At 35.1% G+C, this 20,619-nt stretch overlaps 1 protein-coding gene across 7 annotated transcripts in view; it reads left to right on the top strand.

The window, feature by feature from the left end:
* Positions 1 to 18,344, top strand: part of LOC134851860 (uncharacterized) — a 61,612-nt gene extending 43,268 nt beyond the window's left edge. For 6 of the 7 annotated variants that reach the window (XM_063868134.1, XM_063868131.1, XM_063868135.1 and 3 more), the window contains exons 6-13: positions 5,701 to 5,835; positions 6,815 to 6,896; positions 7,291 to 7,441; positions 11,300 to 11,554; positions 12,863 to 13,063; positions 13,447 to 13,597; positions 14,213 to 14,813; positions 16,282 to 18,344. In XM_063868134.1, coding sequence (XP_063724204.1) covers positions 5,701 to 5,835; positions 6,815 to 6,896; positions 7,291 to 7,441; positions 11,300 to 11,554; positions 12,863 to 13,063; positions 13,447 to 13,597; positions 14,213 to 14,813; positions 16,282 to 17,819 — 3,114 coding nt within the window. In that variant the 3' untranslated portion in view covers positions 17,820 to 18,344. The remainder of the gene's footprint in view (positions 1 to 5,700; positions 5,836 to 6,814; positions 6,897 to 7,290; positions 7,442 to 11,299; positions 11,555 to 12,862; positions 13,064 to 13,446; positions 13,598 to 14,212; positions 14,814 to 16,281) is intronic. The other variant, XM_063868137.1, reaches the window with a different exon arrangement.
* Positions 18,345 to 20,619: the final 2,275 nt, after the last annotated feature.

Genomic DNA, 20,619 nt, shown 5'->3' with positions numbered 1-20,619 from the left:
AATCTTATTAGGATTCTTTTCAGCACCATTATTGCGGTGACTCTTGCGCATGTCTGTCAGTTTAGATGGTTTAAAAGCAACTCTCCAAATAGGAGTCAAATTGGATATTCTTCTTTCAAACTCAGAGAGAAGAAAATTGCTTTTAGGATGGGCCAATTGTTTCTTACGATATTTCGCCGAGATATTTGAAGACTAGTTCAATATCAAGTTTAGCACTTCAGATGCTTTATGTGCGTTCTTATAAAAAGGGTTTCTAGTCTCTTAGGATAAAATGAAACGAAAGTGCAAAGACAAGCGAAGTAAATCAACTGTTATTTTTCTTTTTGGTTTTTGATCCTATTTTGAACAACACATGGCAAGTTTAGACGTCCGTTTGATCACAGCGGTTTAAGTTGCAGTTTTCAAATTGAATGACGTTTTTATTCAATTTTCTGACCAGTTTATGATTTCTGATGTTTTCATAGTTGCTACCTCAAGACAAGCGCTTGAATTTAGTCAGGTTTAAGGATCAAATTTATAGTTTGATTTTTCTTTATGAAGGGACATTTTTGTCGCCTTTGAAGGCGAATTATTCATGTGGAAATTCGCCACGACCATTTCAAGTAATCTTTTTATTTTATGTCGCACTCTTTTTTTTAACAAAAAGCACTCTTCCCAATTTAACCAGACAATATGGCACTAAATGAAGCCGTCTGTTGTGTTTGATCCCTGAAGCACGTCTTGAGCGGTGCGCTTTTTCAGCTTGTTTCAACAGCATCAGCTAAAGCAAGGTGTATATTGTGGATCTAATACTATCTTTTTATGATTTTATGAATTATTGATGAGCTAAGTACTGTTCGCCAGCTTAATAGGATACTTTTATACTTTTTGTGGTTATGCGTTCCACAGTTTTGATTTCAGCTCCAAATTATCCCAAGTGAGGTCCATATAAAAGTGGTTTTGGTTGAATATAATGCTGAATTTATGGGACTTATTTGATGATGATGGCGCAGAGTGTGTGAACAAGCTCAATTGCCTCAAAAACAGGCGGAGTTTTTCAACATTTCACCTCCCACTTTAAAAAAGATCATCATGGATCTAGATGGATTTTCAGCCACGCTTCACAGCATACACGTGCTTATTTCAATCTAATTGGTCCAAAATTCAGAGAAAGCAAAAAATGGCACTTTTTAGTGATCGAAGTTTTTCACCAATATTTTGTGAAGAACACATAAGTACTTTGCGGTTGTTTTGCGGTCAAGTTTGATCTACGCTAGTTTTTTGCTTAATTTATTTATGGCCATTTAATTTCGCTAGTTGGTCGTAATAGATACGTGTTTAGATTTTTTTATGCATAACGAAAAAGCAACAAAGTAATCTGAATGGAAATCATTGCAGTTGCAATGGGGCATTTAACATCAATGTGTTAGTTGTCAAAAAGGGGACTCAGGCAGTTTAAAAAGAGAAAAAGTGCGGGGTGGAGAGTTTGAAAAGCGATCGAAACATTCAGTTATATATTTTGATGAAAACTTTTTTCCTTCTCAAATTTTTCTGCATCAAAAACTTTAATTTTTTTAAAATCATGGTCGCAAAAATGCGCGGTACCTATACAGCACCCGTCAATTCTTTTATTTGTTTTTATCAGTTTAGTTTTGTTTATTTCGATTATGGAAATATTAAAAACTAGTTTTTTTTAAGATGCAAGATTTTTGATTGTTACTTTTTTTCGGTTTATCTATCTATCTAAATCTTAAAGTTTTTAGAAATGAAAGTTAACGTTTTCAAACCTGTGGCATGGTGCTTCTAGGAGCTGCAAGATTGGCCTCAAAATACGACTGCTCATCTCTTTTTAGTTGAAAGATGTAACAATTAATTATGGGTTTTCAAAAACTTTTAAAACCGATTTTTTTTTACATGAAGGTCTCACAATATCATATTCCCAACTCTTACTGTTCGACTGCCAAACCATGAGTGTTCGAGCGATATAATTAGATAGGTATATATAGATGTAAAAATAAATATATTCCTTAATAACAGTTTCCGGAACTATCGAAAATTTTTCAATATTTTGGGTTGTTTACTTTGAGATTACTGCTTTTTCTCACGCAATTGTCCCTGTTATCAAAATTTAAAGAAAACATTAGATCTGAGCTATTTTAATTTTTGGGCATTTTGAAGTTAGGGAGGCCTTTTTTGCAGTTAGGGAGGCCTTTTTTGCAATAATTATGTCTACAGCTCCAACACTTTTTTGAACAAACTATATGAGACTGTGTTTTTTGTTTTTTACATAATGGAGTTTTTTATTGTTTCCCATATAGCTGCATGTTCATTGGAGACTTGAAACTAGTAGATAATCAGTCCTTGAAATTTCGATGAATTTTCCGTACTACTTTTTGAAAATTAATTTGATCAATCTCTTATTGTCAATTGTGGTTTGTTTCAAGATAACTGGATTTTGATACACCACTGTTTATATTGCGAATTCAAGCAATAAACATAAGACTCTAGATCCATGTAGTTTGCGATCTTTTAAGTTTGCTAAGCAGTTTTTTATAGGAACTCGCCTGAAAACGTTAGTTACTCGAATGAACATTTTCCAATACCCAAGTTATCAAATGTTTGTTATAAAGCTGGAAACATCTGTAGTTTGTTAAATTTTACAGGTGGGGCGAAAGCCTGAACTTTTTAGAACATTAATAATGAGTTTGATTGGCTTCAGTCATCATTTGGACAAAAATTAACAAAAGAAACAAAATAAAATGAACAAAATAAACAGAATGACTTCTCGTCTTATTTCGAGCGGGTAAAGCGAGCGAGCAGTCTTACTTTAATTGCTTAAAAGCTTACAATAGCTTAATGCAACAAGTAAAAACTTAGTTTTACTCGAGTACGTTTAGTTTACTTTGAGTATTTTAGCGAATTTTTTTTTTGATTTTTTTTTTCGCTTTTCAAGTACTTTTTCAACAAAAATTGGTTTCAATTTGCTTATTTAACTATTACTGTTGAATTTATCTAATCTCCAGTTTTTTGTTCAGCTCCTTTATCACACTACGCAGAAAAAAACGACAATAATTTGAAAAAAATTGTGTTTTTCAAGACTATGGTCGGAATATTCTGTGCTACTTGGGCAGTAACCGGCTATCCTTGTTTTCCTTGTTTATACCGATTTCGAAATTCGTTGTAGTTTAATCTTGCAGGTTTAAACCCTTAATCCTGTTATTACCTCTCTGGTTTTTTGAAAAAAGTTCTTTCACTGGCCACACGATCACAGCTGACATGACTCACTTTTCAATCCCCATTTTGTTAGCAGAGCGATTTTATTCCTTGATTGACGTATGAGACGACGCTATTTGGCACTGAAAGAATCTTATTTGGAAAGAGTCCTGACCTTTTTGTTGACACATCTGCTACCAAGTGCATTTTCGCGTTTAGAATAACCGAAAAAAACGTAACTCTCATAATCATATGATATACGAGAGTTGATTTGTTATGTTAATCACGTATACAGTGCTGATTTAAAATATCAGGACAATTGAGCAAAATTGAAACTTCAAACGCTTTTTTTCTGAAATTGGGTTAAGATTAGACAAAATTGCTCAGAAAAATTGCTTAATAAATTTTTTTTGTTCTTGAAGTAAAATCTGGCCCAATCTATACTCAACTTTCAGTAACAATTTGCAATACTTCATCTTTTCAAAAAATGGCAATAAATTTTCTGATTTTCAACCAAATATACTGATACAACCGATTGAACGTAGGCAAGTTTCAAACTTTAATTTTGGCTTTAGTTAATCAAGAATTACGCTGAGAATACATTTATAAAGAAGCATCTTACACAGCCCTACGATTTTTAGAGGGGTAAGTTCTCCAAAAAATTTTATAAGAAAAAATATTTTTGCCTATTAATTAAAAAGGTTATTTTAACTAAAGGAAACTCAAAATCTTGCTTAATAACAAATTTTAGATTTTTGCACACATTTTTGGGCATTTTACCCCTATAGAACATTGTTGGGCTGAGTAAGAGGTTCTTTTTGATATAACTTTTTTATCAATCAATTAAGTAGTTTCAGCGTGATTATTGTGTAACTAAAAAGCCAAATTTATCATTTTTGGAGTAAAGTCCGAATCTCGCAAAATTAATTTTATCATAATTTTTCTGATGAAAATCTAAGAAACTTTTGTTCTCTTCCCTTTTTGCCTAATCTTAACCCAATTTGAGAAAAACGCGTTTGAAGTTTCAGATTTTGTACATTTTGTCCGGATAATTTAAATCAGCGCTGTAGACATGATATAGAAGATTTCATGCAAAATGTCAAATTTGTCGTGGACTAGTTAAAAGTTGCAGCATGAAGCTTCGTCTTCGTTAATTCAGTTGAACCAATACATTTGGTTCAAATTCAGAAAATTAGTGGCCATTTTTTTATTAAGATGGAGCATTGCAAACTATTACTGAAATTTGAGCATAGATTGAATAGATTAAGCCAGAATTAACTGAAGTTAAAGAACAAAAACATTTTTTTATTGTGATTTGACTTAAATGGGCGGTATGTCCTTTAACAGTCGGATTACGCGGTTGCTTCAAAAAAGACTGAACCAAAATATCTAAAATTTTAAATATGTGTAATCATCATTTAGTTGAGATAATCTGTTTAAAAACACAAAAGCCTGTCTTTTTCATGCGAGGAAAGTATCTGGTTGTTTGTGAATGAACTAAGACATCTTCCGTTCAAAATTGGGAAGATGTAATATAGTATGATGAAGTTGTCAATAAATAAATAACTTGGGCTGTTTTTTTAATCAAGCTTTGTTAATTTTGTCAGCAATTTTTATGATGTCGAAAACAGCACCTGAAATAATTGCAGATAAGACTTTAAACAGCGTTCTTTTAATAGTTTACGTCATTGTAACATCTCTCGAACAGTCAAGCGGTTTTAAATTAGAATATGAAATGTTTAAATACTATTTTAAAAGCAGACTTTTGTGTTTTAAAACGGCGGACAGAAATTTAAATTGCAAAATTGTCGTCTAAGACCCGTTTTAAGGCAGATTTCACTTCTACTGCTTGTTGTGAGTATTTAACGGACACTTTGACTCGTAAGAAGACGCTTTTTGAAATTCAAATCGAACGTCTTTCACTTTTTTGCAATCAGCTAATTGCTTTGAAATTCAACTCTTCAGTTTTTGTGAAAAAAAAATAGTAAACAGTTCAGCCTTAATTTTAGCATTGTTTGTTGAACGCATTCAGATAAACAGTACAACTGTCATGAATAATTTTTGATTGATTGGTATAATTTTTGTTGAAAGTTCAATGCTTGTTGACTCCAAAATACCGCCAGACAATAAACAAACAAGGAATGGGGTTGAGCTTAATAAGGTCAAGTGATTGAGGTCAAATTTACATTTGATCAGCATGTAGTGAATCAGAGATTTCACGGATCACGACTTCAATTTTTCGGTACAGTTGCTAAAATACATAATTTAATATTTTGATGTGTTTTTGAACCCATGTTTTGATAGGAATATAATTACTCAAATTTCAAAATTATTTTATGCTTTGAAAAAAAAACAATTGAAAACAGAAAAAAAGTAGAGGAATGTGATAATTTTACTAGGCTAATTGGATCAATTGAGCAATCTTCATCGGCCCTCTATTCTCGAATCAATTTCAATTGGTATTTAACCCTAAGTGGAGCTTAATTGATGCCTAATGTTCAATTTTAGTTGGGGTTCGCGGGTGCGGGTTGCAACCCGTCCAATAGTGTTTCGACAAACCCCTCGATAAATAACTTGCCGAGCGCGGCTTGTCGAGCGGCACAAGCAAGTAGCCAAATGTTGCTTGCTGCCGCACACCTCGAGGTAAAGTCGCTGCTGCTAAAAATGTCAGACGAGAGATTAAACCGAATTGAATATCTGTTGCACACTTATCGGAAACGAACAAAACATGGATGAATTGCACTGCATAATAATACTATTCGCACATAGACATTTAAAAAGTAGTAATTAAGTTGAATTAGAAATTTCAGTTCCTTTGAATTAGCGTCAAATTTTCAGAAATAGAAGGTACCATTCAGTAGCGGATTTACGGGGAGAAGGCTCCCCTCCCCCTTAGGGTTTCGACCTCGTCACCACCCAGAGGGTCTCTTCAATATTATTTTTTGACGTCAATTTTCAGTCGACCAACCCTATAACCTTTCGAAAGTCGTCTTTGGCGCCCATTTACATTAAATTTGAGCGGAGTGCTTGACAATAAAGCGCATTAATTTCTTAATTTAAAACGTATTTTTTGACTTGTTTTGTCCCAAAAATTTGCCGGTCATTATAATGTTTTAAGAGAGCTTGGAAAATCAACTTACTCGACTAAGGAAAAATTTCACTCCCCCACGAAAAAATGGTAGACCCGCACCTAGATCCATCAGAGAAAATAATCCAAGCATTTTACTTATCGTTCTGCTAATAGAAAACATTTTGCAACAAATATTGCAAAACAACTGCAAACTGAAATTTTATGAAAACAATTTTTATCTTAAAAAGGTGCTCTCTACTATTTTATCAAAGTTTTCTTCAAAAACAGGGTCGAGAGATAACCATCATTTTATCAACATTTTGAAATGTATTGAGAATTGAAGATACATTAGGTGCTAATTCGATTCAGTTCGATTAACACGATGTAATTTCTTGTCTTCTTTTCATTAACGACAATCTTTTCCTTTCGTGCACTTTTTCAATGATATTTGTTGCGTCAAATTTTGAAAACAAAAGAAAGTTTGCACCAAATAGCGCTTTAGTTCTTAACTTGATAATTTGAATGTCTACTAAGGTAGTTGTTCTATTTCAGGCCAGTAAACTGTACAGCCCTTTCTCTGGAATCCCCGGACTGCAAATTCCTCCGCCGCCCGGGAGTGGCCTGGACGTCAAAGGTAAAGTTTTAAAGAGCTTATTCAGACTTTGAGCCTTGTGCCACTATCGTTTTTAACATCTGATTCTTTCTACTATCTTCGCAATTGCAAAAAAATAACTTAAAATGAACCAGAGATTAAATTAAATTGAATTAATATGAAAAATGAACGAATAATGTAATTCGTTTAATTGATTTCGTATGATATATATTTTTCGGAAACAAACAACATTATTGAATCACCGATTGCGATTTAACGATGAGACTCTTTTATTAGTTGTCCAACTTTGCGAGTTGTCAGTTTCCTTAATTTTACAATCTGTCCATTTTCGCGTGCTGGCACGGAGCCAATATAATTGTGCATAATTTTTGGAAAAATTGCTCAAAGATTAAACATGTCTCTCTCTTTGTTTCAGGAGCCTCTTTGTCCGGCGGAGTGTCCCATTCGGGGTCTGGGACAGGGGTGGGGGTGAGTGGGAACCCTTCTGTGTCCTCTCCCCTTTTGACCTCTGTATCTTCAAGTGCAACTTACAACACTGCCGCCGTATCAGCCGCACTATCCAATTGGTAGGCGAATTCGAACTATTATTGTTCCAACTTTCGAAAAAAGTGACGCAATATTTATACTTCGGGTTTTCTATTTCAAACAGTTTTGTCTTTGAAATTAATCGTTTTGATTTTAAGCAAAGATACAAAACTGTGATTTCACAAAATTGATTATTTCGATTTAGTTTACTCAACCATATCTCAAAAATTGTGTGCCTCTAAATTTGATTCAACTGAGAAAAAATATACATTTTGTAGGATGAATTTTTAGTCAAATCATGTTTTTAAAACGAAAATCTGAATAAAAAGGTGATTTAGGCAGCAAAACCCAGAAATATTGTCTTGAATATCATTCTTGAAAAATAAAACCCGGGCTTCATTGCTCTGACCATATTTTAATGTTAGAAGCAATGCTTTGGGTGATTTCTAGCAAAAATTAGTAGCCAAAAAATTCAGATAAAATTGCGTGTGGTTTAAGGGAAAATTTTGATCCTATATCAGAATAAAGAATTAAGTACAAAAATTCATCTTATATATCAGTGTTGTGTTGGGCTCTGATGTAACTTCGAAAAAAAGACACATATTTTAGGATTAACTTATAGTCAATCACACTTCTAAAGCAATCATAAATCTTTTTTAAATTTCAAGAGCTTTGATACGTTATAAGTTGTTATAACAAATAGAAAGAAAACGAAGTCTTAGTCAATTTTTACGTTGTACCTTGAAGGCCAAATAAAACGAAATTCTGAAATACTTTGGTAGAAAATCTAACTAGCCTAAATGTTATTTTTGTTTTCATCTCACTTTGAGTAGATATCAAGTAGTTTTGTGCCACCACACTTCTAAACAAGTTTTTTGAATGGGACGCTTCATCTTCAAAAAAAAGGCGAGACCGGATTTACAATCGAGCACTCTTTGCTCTAATTTAGATGAAATTGAAAATTTTACCTTTAGCCATAAAACTTAAAGCCTCCACATTAAAAACGAAGCCTATTTTTGTTTCGATTTGTTTGCAAATTTGGATGGTGTATTGGTTGTAATTGCACAGCTGTCGGCTACTATTCTTTTCATTTAGTCGTTTGATTCGTTCATCAATACTAATAATTATTGGCTTTAGTGAACCTAAACACCTGAAAATAAATGTAGTAAATAATTAAATCTGATTGTCTCAACATCTGCCAGACAAAGTTTGCCATCTTTTTCATAGCTTTTTAAAGAAAATAAAGCTAATATTTTAGAGTTAAATTTTCCAGACCTATTTATTTTTTTGAACTAGCCATTTTTGAAGGGATTTTTTTTTCATATGGTTTAAAAGCTACTGATGTTTTGATCTCAAAAAAAGTTTTCTTTTGTGATCATATTTTGTGATCTTCGTCCACTCGTAAATCATTCTAAATTGAATTGAGCCAAGATATTTTGTGTTATTTCCGACTTTCGAAGAAAGTGATGGATTACTTGTGCTCGGGGTGGTTTTTTCTCAATTTTCGACTTTTTAACTGGCCGTTTTTGAAGAAATTCAGCGATGTCCTGATCTCAAATTTAGACATATAATTTACCTGGGGTAGTTTTTCGTAAAGTTATGGGGGTTTAAATATTGCCAATTTGGGATAATTGACGCGGATATACTTTAAGCAGATATAATCAGTTTAGAAATTGCTCCAAACTAAATACGGGCATATTATTTGGTCTATTTAATACAGTGCTGATTTAAATTAACCGGACAAAACGAGCTAAATTTCAAATTTGAAACGCTTTTTTCTCCAATTGGGTTGAGTTTAGGTGAAAACTTATGAAGACAAAACTTGCTTAAAAAATAGCAGAATTAATATGGTCTAATTTGTTTTACGAAATTCGGGCCCAAAATTTTACCCCAAAAATGGGTCATTTTGGCTTTTCTTAGTTAATAAAAAATTACGCCGAAAATACCCAGTCGATCACAGACATAATTATATCAAAGTGAGCCCCTTATGTAGCCCAACAAACTTTAAGAAGGGTATATTCTCCAAAACATTGTATAAGTTAATTTATTTTTGTTTGATAGGCTACAAACGTAGTTTTTACTATAAAAAATACCAACTATTTATTTAAAAACAATTTTTAAACGATTTGCAAACTTTTTTGGAGAATATACACTTCTTGAAGTTTGTTGGGCTAGGTAAGGAGCTCACTTTAATATAATTATGTCTGTGATCGATTGGGTGTTTTTGGCGTAATTTTTGATTAACTGAGAAAAGCTAAAACGACCCATTTTTGGGGTAAAGTTTTGGGCCCGAAATTCGTAAAACAAATTACACCATATTAATTCTGCTATAATTTTAAGAAACTTTTGTCTTCATAAGTTTTCACCTAAACTCAACCCAATTTGAGAAAAACGGGTTTTAAATTTCAAGTTTAACGCGTTTTGTCCGGTTAATTTAAATCAGCACTGTACTTAGCTATACGCAAAACATATCTTTTTGTTTCGACTTTTGAAGAAAACGGAACATTTATGATTGGGGTGGTTTTTTTATTCAGTCAATTTTCTGCGATCGAAATACTAGGTTTTAACAATATATTTTTATGCCCCATTGAAGATATCATTTCTCCAAAATCAAATTTATAAAGATATGTTACCTCCGATTTGTTTGCAAAGTTTTGTGTGTGTGTGAAAATTGGCAATTTGGCAATGCTCTGGACTAATTTATGCGCGCTATGTAGATTTTATCCGTAATCCCGAAAGTGTAACGCGAATTACTTATGCGTGCCCGCACAAGAAAATCGTTCGAAATTGAATTGAGTCTAGCTAATCGGTCGTATTAATTTTGTACGACTCAAGTTTTCACGCTTGATCTTTTATTTTGTCCAAAATTTATTGTTTTTCAATATTTTCGTTTCCCAAAAGCAATTCGATATAGATTACAGAGCAGTCGGAACATTCAGGGCTTTGCCCTGATAAACGTATGAGCAGTCTTGTTGTTCATTTCATAGCGTGTGGGGGTACGAGCGTTTTTGTGACACAGGCGGTTTTGTTTAAATTTAAATTCACATTGTCGTATAAAAATTTAGAAATTAAAAGCATGTGAAATTCCTGCAGACGAAGGTTTGTTTGTAACAGCATGTTCTCTATACTTGCGGCTATAACACCGTTAAAATCGAATTAATTAAATTGAAGTCAATTTTTTGTACTGGTAATAGAAGCTCAATCAGGTTGAAAATGTTTTATCATGCCAAGTAGTTTTAAAACGTCATTCAAGCTATGACGGTTAAAGCGAGTATAAACGTTTTTCTAGACCATTATTTTTTAGATTTGCCGCTCGTGTAAGTTGAAAAATAATCAAAGAAGAAGTTTGTTTGAACGCGCACCTATCTGATGACAAGTTTATTATGCATAGCAGAAATCAATCCAAGTTGTTTAAAAAAACCGTCGCTCGCTCTTGGCACAAAAATCTATCGTGGTGCATCAATCAAACTAATAATACATTATACTCAAGTGAGCCGGTTTCAAAGCTAACACGATACGTAGAGGAGCTCTTGATCCGTCCCTCCAATTGAAGACTCTTCGCCTCGCCGCCGTTTTGTTGTTTTTTTGCTGGCTGAGTTGTGCTGACGTCTTGCTTCTTACACGAAGTTACTACTATTTTTTACATGCTCAATTCAACGCATTCGTTTAATTTTGTTTCATCAATTATAGTCATGTTACAAAAATGAATTTTTATATAACCAAAGTCACTCACGATTTAAAAAAGTGCATATATTGTTAGAAAATAAGAAAAAAGCATGAAAAACGGAAGGATAAATTGTTAACGTGATTACTTAAATTAACATTTGAAATAAACACTGATCTAAACATTCGAATTTGTATTCATAACCTACACGCATTTCAAACGAGTTTGATTTCAGGGCGGCTGCTGTATCACCTCAAAATGCCCGTTTGCCGCTTGCTCCTCCCCCTGGGCTATCCCCAAACAGCCTGGCCAATCTCAACACTCTTCATGGGGCGGGGGGACCAAACGGGACGAGTAGTAGTTCACCCCTGGCGATGTTCGCCGCACATATGTTCAACGGGAGGCACCCGTCGGCGACTAACGGAGCAGCTGCTTCATCCAACCCATATCATCAGTTGCTGGCTGCAGTTTCAGCCGGCGATTTATCCAGGTCAGTTGTCAGATTTTCGTGTTGGCTGTCAAGTTTCCTTGCCCATTTTCATGAATCGTTTAGTTTCTCAGCTCATCGATATTCCAAGTAATTTTGATATTTTCCATACCACTACTTTTTTGAGCAGAAAATTTTTGGCAGTGAAGAGGTCAAAGTCCTGAGAGGACGGTTTTTTCGCTGTAGATTTAAGATCACATCTTTATTTGGGGATTTTGTGCGTCTATGAGCGCCGACGCACCGACCCCAACGAGTGAATAAAGCGAGCGAGCAGGCTTACAATAGTTAATTTAAAACGTAAAAACTTTTAAAGTTTTTACTTGTTTTTTTTCGATTAACCTTATGAAATATTGTTTCGTCTTTTTTTTACAAAAATGTTTTTCAATTAGCTTATTTTATTATGGCTGTCGAATCTGCCTAATCTATAGTTTTTTGATCAAGCTCCTTTAATCACACCGCGCCGAAAAAAACTACAATAATTTGAAAAAACTTTTTTATTGTGTTTTTCTTGCAAGACTATGGTCGGAAAATTCTGTGCTAATTGCACTGTAACTGGCTAGCTTTGTTTTATTTTGACATTGAATGTTGAATTTTTTGTCAAAAAACAAGTTCGTTTTTTGTTTCGGTGCGTTCATTGTCTTTTTTTCCAACTGTCTGTTGGCTATGTGTTTTAGTCTAATTTCGAGCAAATAAAGAGAGAGAGAGCCGGCTGATAATATGGCGATAAGTTCTCCTTTAAGCCGTGAAAACTTATTTTTCCTGCAGTTTGCGAAGTTTTTTAGCACCTTTTTGGGAATAGAAATTACAAAAAAAAATCGTATTTTTTTTGTAAAAAATGTTTTTTTTTTGCTTTCATTCATTTTTCGAAGCTTATTGTGGTCGAAGCTTTTTGTGTACTTGCTGTCCTTGTTTTCTTATATCATTTCAAAACAATTTTTTCGAGCTGAACGCTGTTAGACCTGCAGTTATTTAACACGGTTTGTTTTTATTTAAATACGGTTTTTAGCGTAAGGAGGGAGCTAAATTAATTTTGACAATAAACAGAAATTTTCATTAAATAGTATAATTGTTGTCAGCCGGTTCTAGATTTCTTTTCCTGAATTGTTTTTTTCCAACATGCTTGAAAGACTCCAGCATTCGATTCGTTTATATAACTGTCAGTTTTAAATGGTTGGTGCGGCAAGTGTTTTATGATAACGACATCTTGAAACGAAAGGAAACGCAACATATTTATGACTGACTTTGACGTTTTTATGCTCAATTCATTTCAAAATTCAAAGCTATAAATTTTGATTTTTATGTTTTTTTCAGATCCAATCCGGCCTTTCCTCGAGGTGGTCCCGCTGGTGCATTCGGAAATGTTGACAGTGCTTCCGGAATGCTCACACATCCGGGAGACGGCGGAAGCAACGGGGGACACTTGCACAGAGGCGCTTCAAATGGGGTAGCTCAGAATAACCACAATGGAGGGAGTCAAGAACATATGGATCAAAATCATCATCCAAATCACGGGTAATTTTTTAATACCAGACTGAATGAAATTAACTTAAATAAGCAAACTTGATCAGTGAAAATGATTTAAGTTATATTTTTATAGTTTGTTGTCTTAATTGCTTCCCGTTTTTTTTTTCAATTTTGCGTACTTTCAAGTACATTTTTATATGGCCGAAAATCAAATAAGGACCATTCGTTTCTGCAAATATAAGGACGCCTTATTATAAATAATAAATGTGACACAATTACCAGATGAAAGAACAGGCTGTCTTGCTTGCTTTTACAACATACAAAAAAATAAGTCATCCTTTTGGTTGATTGTTTATTGTCAGAATTCGGAAGACCTGCTTTTGATGTTTTTGTTCTTTATTTTTTGTTTATTTTTGATTGTTATTTTTCAGAATGAAGGAGAAGCCGCCTAAACCTGCGAAACCATACGTGAAGAAACCTTTGAACGCATTCATGCTTTTCATGAAGGAAAATAGGGAAAAAGTTATGCAAGAAAGCACTTTGAAGGAATCGGCTGCTATCAACCAGATTCTGGGAAGAAAGGTAATTAATTTGTTCTAGGTACAGGAACAAGCTGTCATAATTTAAAAGAGAGTCGATTAAATGCAAAAGAAAAAGTTGGAAAACGTTTACTTGTCTGCAATGGCGATGACTATCGACTGTTTGGTAACTCAATAAACTCCTGGTCTCTTACTCAAACAATGATTGACAGACTGCAATTAAGCATACTCAAGTATAGCAGGGGCGGATTTTCAAAAAATTTCGACAATTTTGTCGACTTTTCTTTAGGTCGACCAAATTGATTTTCTGAGCTCTCCTAAATGACTATAAAGACCCCATTCTGACCAAAGTTTGTGCGCCGCAGGCAAAGTTTTGAAAAACAGACCCAAAAAGGAATTTTCGAGCAATTTTTGGAAAATTTTGACCAAAAAACGTTTTTTTTTCGGCGCGCGCTCCCCCCTCAAATTAGTATATATTGGCGCCAAAGGCGTGTTTAGAAAAATTTTAGGGTCCGTCACTAAAAATGAATCTCAAAATAGTACAAAGGGGGGACCCTTTGGGTCGGCAAGGGGTCGAATTCCAGAGGAAGGGGTGTTCGCACCCCCTAAACCCAATTTGCTACTCTATGATTGATATAACAACTGAAAGCAATTTCAGTGGCATCAATTAGAAAAAACAGAGCAGAATCGTTATTACGAAATGGCCAAAAATGAGAGACAAGCACATCAGAGGCTTCATCCAGCTTGGTCGGCAAGAGACAACTACGCCACGAGTAAGCATCGAAAACGCAGGAAAAGAAGCTTGACTGGTTTCCCCGATGGTCAAAATCCAGAAGGACATCCTGACGGATCTGGAGGCTTCTCGATGCGAGACCTGGCGATGGGAGATCCCGGACGTCTCTCAAGTGGATTCCTAGGAATGGAGAACTTAGCAGGGCTCACTGCCGATGAACAAGCGGATGTTTTCATGCAGGGTAGACACTTACCTCCGCCGCATCACCCGTCGCACGGAATGATTCCAGGAATGGTGCCGTCACACGCGCCTCAGCAGAATGCTCGCGTGGTGCCTGGAAATCCAGGATTACAGGGTCCAGTTATGAATCAAGAAAATCAACAAGGTGATGGCGGGATGGCTGGTGCGAATGTCAGTGGTGCTAAAATGATGACAGCTCACTCTGTAAAATCGATGGTATCAAGTTCCAACTCGAATGACACGACGGCGAGTAGTAATGGCTCAGATAATGTAGACCACACGCCAGGTACGTTCAAAAATTTTTTTTTTCTGTTTTTCGCCAAGATATGTTTTTATAATAGAACTCGGCATTAATGTCTATGATGCCAAGTACAAAATTGTCCTCTTAATTACACAAACCAAGCTCAGTGTATAATAACGAAGATTTTTTTTTGACCTAAGTCGCATATAAAAATGCTCATTTGGTGACACTTTTGGTATATTTCAATTTAATCATATTTAAGCTTATTTTAGCATAAACATTGTTTTGGCATTTGTTGCTGCTTTATTTTTGGCAAGTCTTAGGTCCTGTTTTTTTTTTTTTTTTAAATATGTATTATGAAATTTATGAAAATGGTTGGTTTTCGTTTTTTTTGCGACGCTTTTGAAAATTTTTGATATTTCGCAGAAATTTCGTTTTTCTCAAAAACAAGTGTGCCGATTTTCAATAAAAAAAAGGTACCAATGACAAAACTAGTTGCTCTTCTATGTGCCTGCATGTTTCGGTAATCGCTCTTCATTTTACCTCTACAGTCTTCGAAAATTTCAGTAGGAGTAGGTGGATTTTCGGCCTATTTGTTTTTTAAATTTTCCATTTTTTCAAATGTTAAATGCGCAAATCTGAGTTGAAGGTTTAAATCATAAGAACAAGATTTATAAGGAACTCCCCTTCTCAAGCGGTTATTACCTAAATTTGGTAGAAAGAAGATATGGCCTCAAACAAGCCATTTTTTGACATTGTGGCTAGTTTTTGAAATTTTTCATTTTTTCTCAAAAATTACGCTGCCAAATCGGAGATTAAGGGTTAAACCGAAAAAAATGTATGCGAATTTTACCTGCGGAAGCGGCTATCCCCTGCGTTTTGAAATTAAAAATGGCCTTAGAATATGTCCAATTTTTGAAATTTTGCCCGTTTTTTGGAAAGTTATTTTTTTTTCAAAAACTTTACCTGCTGATTGTCAGTTTGATAGTTCATTAAATTACCATGGTGCTTAGATTTTCCCTGTGTAATTTCTTTTATCCCTTTTTTTTGTAGTAAAATTGATATGGAACTCGGAAAAATTTTTAAAGGTTTTTTAAGGTTTTCGTCACTATTTTCGAAAACTCTTCGCTTTTCTACTCTTAAAACTACTAACTAAATCTAATTTTAAGGCTTCAATTTAAAAAATTAGGGTGCGGAAATCTTCAATCTACAAATTAGGGCATGTAAAGTAGAGGTATTTCCCATGCTTTAATAGAGAAAGTTTATGGAAGTAGGAAAAGCTAAATTTTGCTTTTTTGGATTTCCTCGCTTGTGTTTGCGAAGCGCAACTTCGCCTATGTGTTTAATTTTTTTTGTGAATAACTTTATTCATAGGTTTGGATTCAAATTTTCAAAGCCAAGAAAAAAAGTACATTACTCAATACTGCATTTATGACGAGTATGGTATGAGGCACCACCTCAAATGACAAGTTCAAGCTATATTTCTTGGAAACTTTGATTCACTATATTTTAGAATCGGCCTCTAAGAAATGTCGGGCCAGGTTTGGCTTGGAACAGCAAGAATCGTGGTGCAAGCACTGTAGAAGGAAGAAAAAGTGCTCTGTTTTTACTGGAAATGACGATCCGGCTCCTGCCTCAAACACGAGTGGAAACTCATCTACGAGTAGTATCACTCCTCCAAATAAGGATAAAAGTAGACCACCTAGTGATGGTCTTGTTACGCCGAAGAACATTAAGTTCCCCGTAGACCCGAGAACCACACGAACTAGTAGCGAAGACGAGTCGCCAGGGTTCAATACTGACTCAATGGCGTCAATTAAAAACGAACTCGTGGGATCGTTGATGGAAGCTAGAAGCGCTCATGCTTTAACGATTAACGACTACCCGGCTCCGAGTAAAAAGCCAAGGTCTGAACTAACGCCGAATATAACAGTCTCGAACGTCAGTTCAATGAATAGAATGAACGAAAAAGGTACATCTGAGAAGTTTAAAGTTAAGTTCGAGGCAAATGAAAGTGAGGATTCGAACAGTGACCTTGAACGTGAAAACAACGTATCAGATAATACTGTGAAGTCTTTCTCTGGTAAAGATGTTCCGCAAACGTCTATTTTCAGCTCCTTGGCAAGTGTCTTTGGAAATCCTCCTGGGTTGATTCCAGCGTCCGGCATTCGATCTGGAAATAATTGCTCGCTAGTATCCGCAGCTAGCAAGCTGCCTTTATCGCTACAGGGTCAAATAATGTCTCATCTGAACAACAACCATATCAATTCTTCATCCTTCACATCTCAGCTTGATGACAAAATAAGTCCTACAAATGACTTGGCAGGGGTTCGAGCCCCGGTCTCAGTCGCCACTGCCGCAGCGTTCTTGACCAATGGAATCAAACCAATTGGGTCTTCAGTGTCACCTTTTGATCTAACATCGAATGTTCCGCTTCAGTCGCCGACAGGCGCGACAAAAGATCTCAACGCGCTTTCTCCACTGCTCGATTTACACCATGCAACAGTCAACAACAACATTTCCTCCCTCGGTGCAATAAAACGATCACCCAAAATGCAGAGCATGACTGATGTGTCAAATAATAACAGAACTTCGGCTTGGACGCCCATCTCGCTACCCATGACGTCAGCAGAACTAGCAGCTTCAATTACGTCATCGATAGCTGCTTCAGCCAACAGCGTATCGACAACGAGCACCTCGCTCAAAAGTACCGCTGGTCACATTCCGTTTGCGTTTTCTCCATTCAACCCTGGAGCCCTGACTTCGGTATCAAACAGTACGACCCCAAACTCGCCCTTTAGTCCGCTGCAACCAAGCTTAGCAGCGGCCGCAGCTGGATCCCTATTCTCGGCTGGTTCACTCTTCGCCGCCGCCTCAAATGCAGCCAACGCGGTCTCCTCGGCTTCAGGAGCACCTTCAATTCCGTTCAGCCCGTTCTTCAACCCAGCAGGGTTTCCAGGGGCTTCTTTTCCAGGGTTCAAAGATCCCAAAGACGCTATGGTGTCAATGGCTTTGTCAAACACTTCGCCAGCTGCAGCTTCCCAGAGCTAGCTGAATTGAATCAAAACTCTACAAAAACTCCAGAATTTTCTCCATCTTTGGTCGCGTTTCCCCCAAACTGTAAATTTATTTTAGTAATCTTTCTGTTTATTATTTTGGGCTGACCTATTCTTGTTGTCTGATTAGTAATATTACATTCCGGGGCGATCAAAATTTTCAAAATGTGTATTTGGATCTAATTTTGAACGATAGTAACACGTTATAAACTGTTATAATGACCCTTAAATTTGAAATACTTTATCCCAAATTTGTTCATTAAAGTGAAGTTTGGTCTTAAATGCAACTTTTAAATTGTTCGACAAAGAGCAGCAAAATCAAATTAGATGAATAAGTTGATTATCGTGATGAAATTAACATGAACAACTGTGAATGAATTGTGAATTTAACTTTTAGCGATGCACTTTATTTACTTCGAAGCATAAATTAATTCAGTCGATGATTCTTTTTGTTCCTAATTCTACAATTTCCGTTAGAACCAATATTTTCAATTTGTTCATAGATATAATATTTACTCTTGCTGAGTACATTTCAAACTTTTGTAAAATTTAGACTTTCTCAAGGTTTTCTTTTTTTTCGATCTAATAGCGAATCGAAGAAAGTGTTCTGGAAAATTGTCCCATTTCCATTATAAAATTGCAACATAGCCGAAGATGCACTTTGGATACAATCTCGCAAAATATTGTAGCAGATACTGTGATCAATTTGAACTCTGGAAACAAAACGCCCTCTCACGGAACCAAAAGCTGGGCTTAAAGATTTTGCACCTCAAACCTTAGAAGTATTTTGGCCGAAAAAAGAGGTTTATATAAAGGGATAAATGATCCCATTTCATATCAAAATAATAATTATAAACGAATTATAAAAATTCATCGGAATATTGCAAACCACTTTTTAAACGAAGAATTTATACAATTGCGTCGTGTGAAAGTAGATTTGCACTCAAAAAAGCCGAAACGAAGGTTAGTTGTAGTCAGTAGACAGATTTCAAACACAATAACTATACAAGGACGTCTAAGTTCCTACGTAAAAATCATTCTAAAAAATGTCATATTACAATAATAATTTTGCAACAGAACCGAAGTTGCACTGCATACATATTTGCAAAATTTTATCAAATATAATAATTGTTTTAAACTCGGGTTAAAATACGCCTTCTCAAAGAGTTGAAAGCTGGACCTATAAAAATTGTGCCTCAGGTCCTTGCAATTATACAGCTTTGAACTTAAAAAAAATTTAGCGTATAAACTGAACACAGAACCAATGCACCTGCGACTTTAGGACATCTGAAAAAGGTAGCTGCATTGAGTCAAACAGCTCTCTGTTCAAATAAAAAGAAAAAGTTAAGGGAACACTATAGCACAATAGGCTTTAGCAACATTTTTTCAGACAGGACTGCTCGTATCAATCAAAATCCTTGAACATTCCAATGCCTTTTAAACTGGTCTCAAATAAATGTTGTTTTTGAAATACTCTCTAACTATGCTGATTTGATTTAATTTAAGTTAATATTTGAGATTTTTATGGAATTAAAAAGACCAAACAGTTTATTGCCTCAATTCTTTTTCGAACAAATTTGTGATGCAGTATGTATCGCCACGCATTGAAATTTCGTGTTATTATTTCAACATCAAAGTATAAAACGAGCATTTTCGATAGACTTTTGGTAGGATAGTAAGCTGACGTTCCAAGATGGGTCCCCCGAAAAGAATACGTTAGAAATTAGCGTGAAAGACAACATCCAGAGCACAAATAGTTCTCACTTTTTTCGAAAATAGACACAAAACAAGTAAAGTAGAAACAGTTCAAACTACAAAGAAAGGGCTTCAATGTATTGCATCACAAAATTATGTGTGTCATGAAATCTACGGCTATCGAATAATTCCCGCAGAGCACTGTTTAGCATAATTTTAAAAGCCTTAAGGGTTATTAATTTCTTCCGGTTAGCATAATTGTTTCACATAATCTATTTCAGTGTAAAAAAACGTCCCATCATTTGCGTTAATTAAAACCTTAAGCTTTTAATAAATGCCTAATTTTCGTAGGCTGGGAGGTATTGAAGAAAATCAAAATTTGCTGGTCTTGTTGAAAATCCACTATTAAACTTGATTTACAATTTTGCACACATGAAAAGAAAATTTCGGGTCTTCCAGATAAAACCAGATTAAGATATGGAAAAACCTACCCCACAATTACATTAAAAACTGCAAAAGCGCATCAAGGTGCCAGAAACCTGGAGCTAGGTCCTTTTGAGTCAATAGGTAAAATGGTTCAAAACTTTACCACCGCCAACAATTGTCAATCAAAGTTAGCCGTCTGCTGTGAAGGTAGCCCAGAACGCTGCAAGAACGTTCGTAAAAAAATGTTTCACATAATTTTTTCAAAAATGATTTTTTTTGTGCGCGTTGCGAGGGAAAAAAATTTGAAGCATAGAGCTTCAGTAAAAAATACATAAACGACCAGGGTTGTTTTCACAAATTGATACAAAAAACGAACAAACGTGAAAAGCGAGAAAAAAACGACAAATTTTTGGCAGATGTTTATTTGACTTCTCTTTTTGAAACTTTAAATTGACAAGGAAGCGCTAAAAACTTTTCAAAAACTTAACTTCCTGGAGTAGAAATGAAAATTCAGAGCTCAAATAACCTTTTTTCTTCTAACAAACTTTTCCCATTTTACTCATTCGAGATAAAAATAGAAAGCAAAATCGGGTTTTCTCGATATTCAGTAAGCTTTCTGATGATTTTAAATTCTCGCTCAGATCGCAATTAACAAGGTTTTTAAATGGTGTATT

This window comes from Symsagittifera roscoffensis, chromosome 7, assembly GCF_963678635.1.
Source record: "Symsagittifera roscoffensis chromosome 7, txSymRosc1.1, whole genome shotgun sequence".
Taxonomy (NCBI): domain Eukaryota; kingdom Metazoa; phylum Xenacoelomorpha; order Acoela; family Convolutidae; genus Symsagittifera; species Symsagittifera roscoffensis.
Note: the sequence above shows the minus strand (reverse complement) of the source record. Positions and strands in the feature narration are given on the sequence as shown.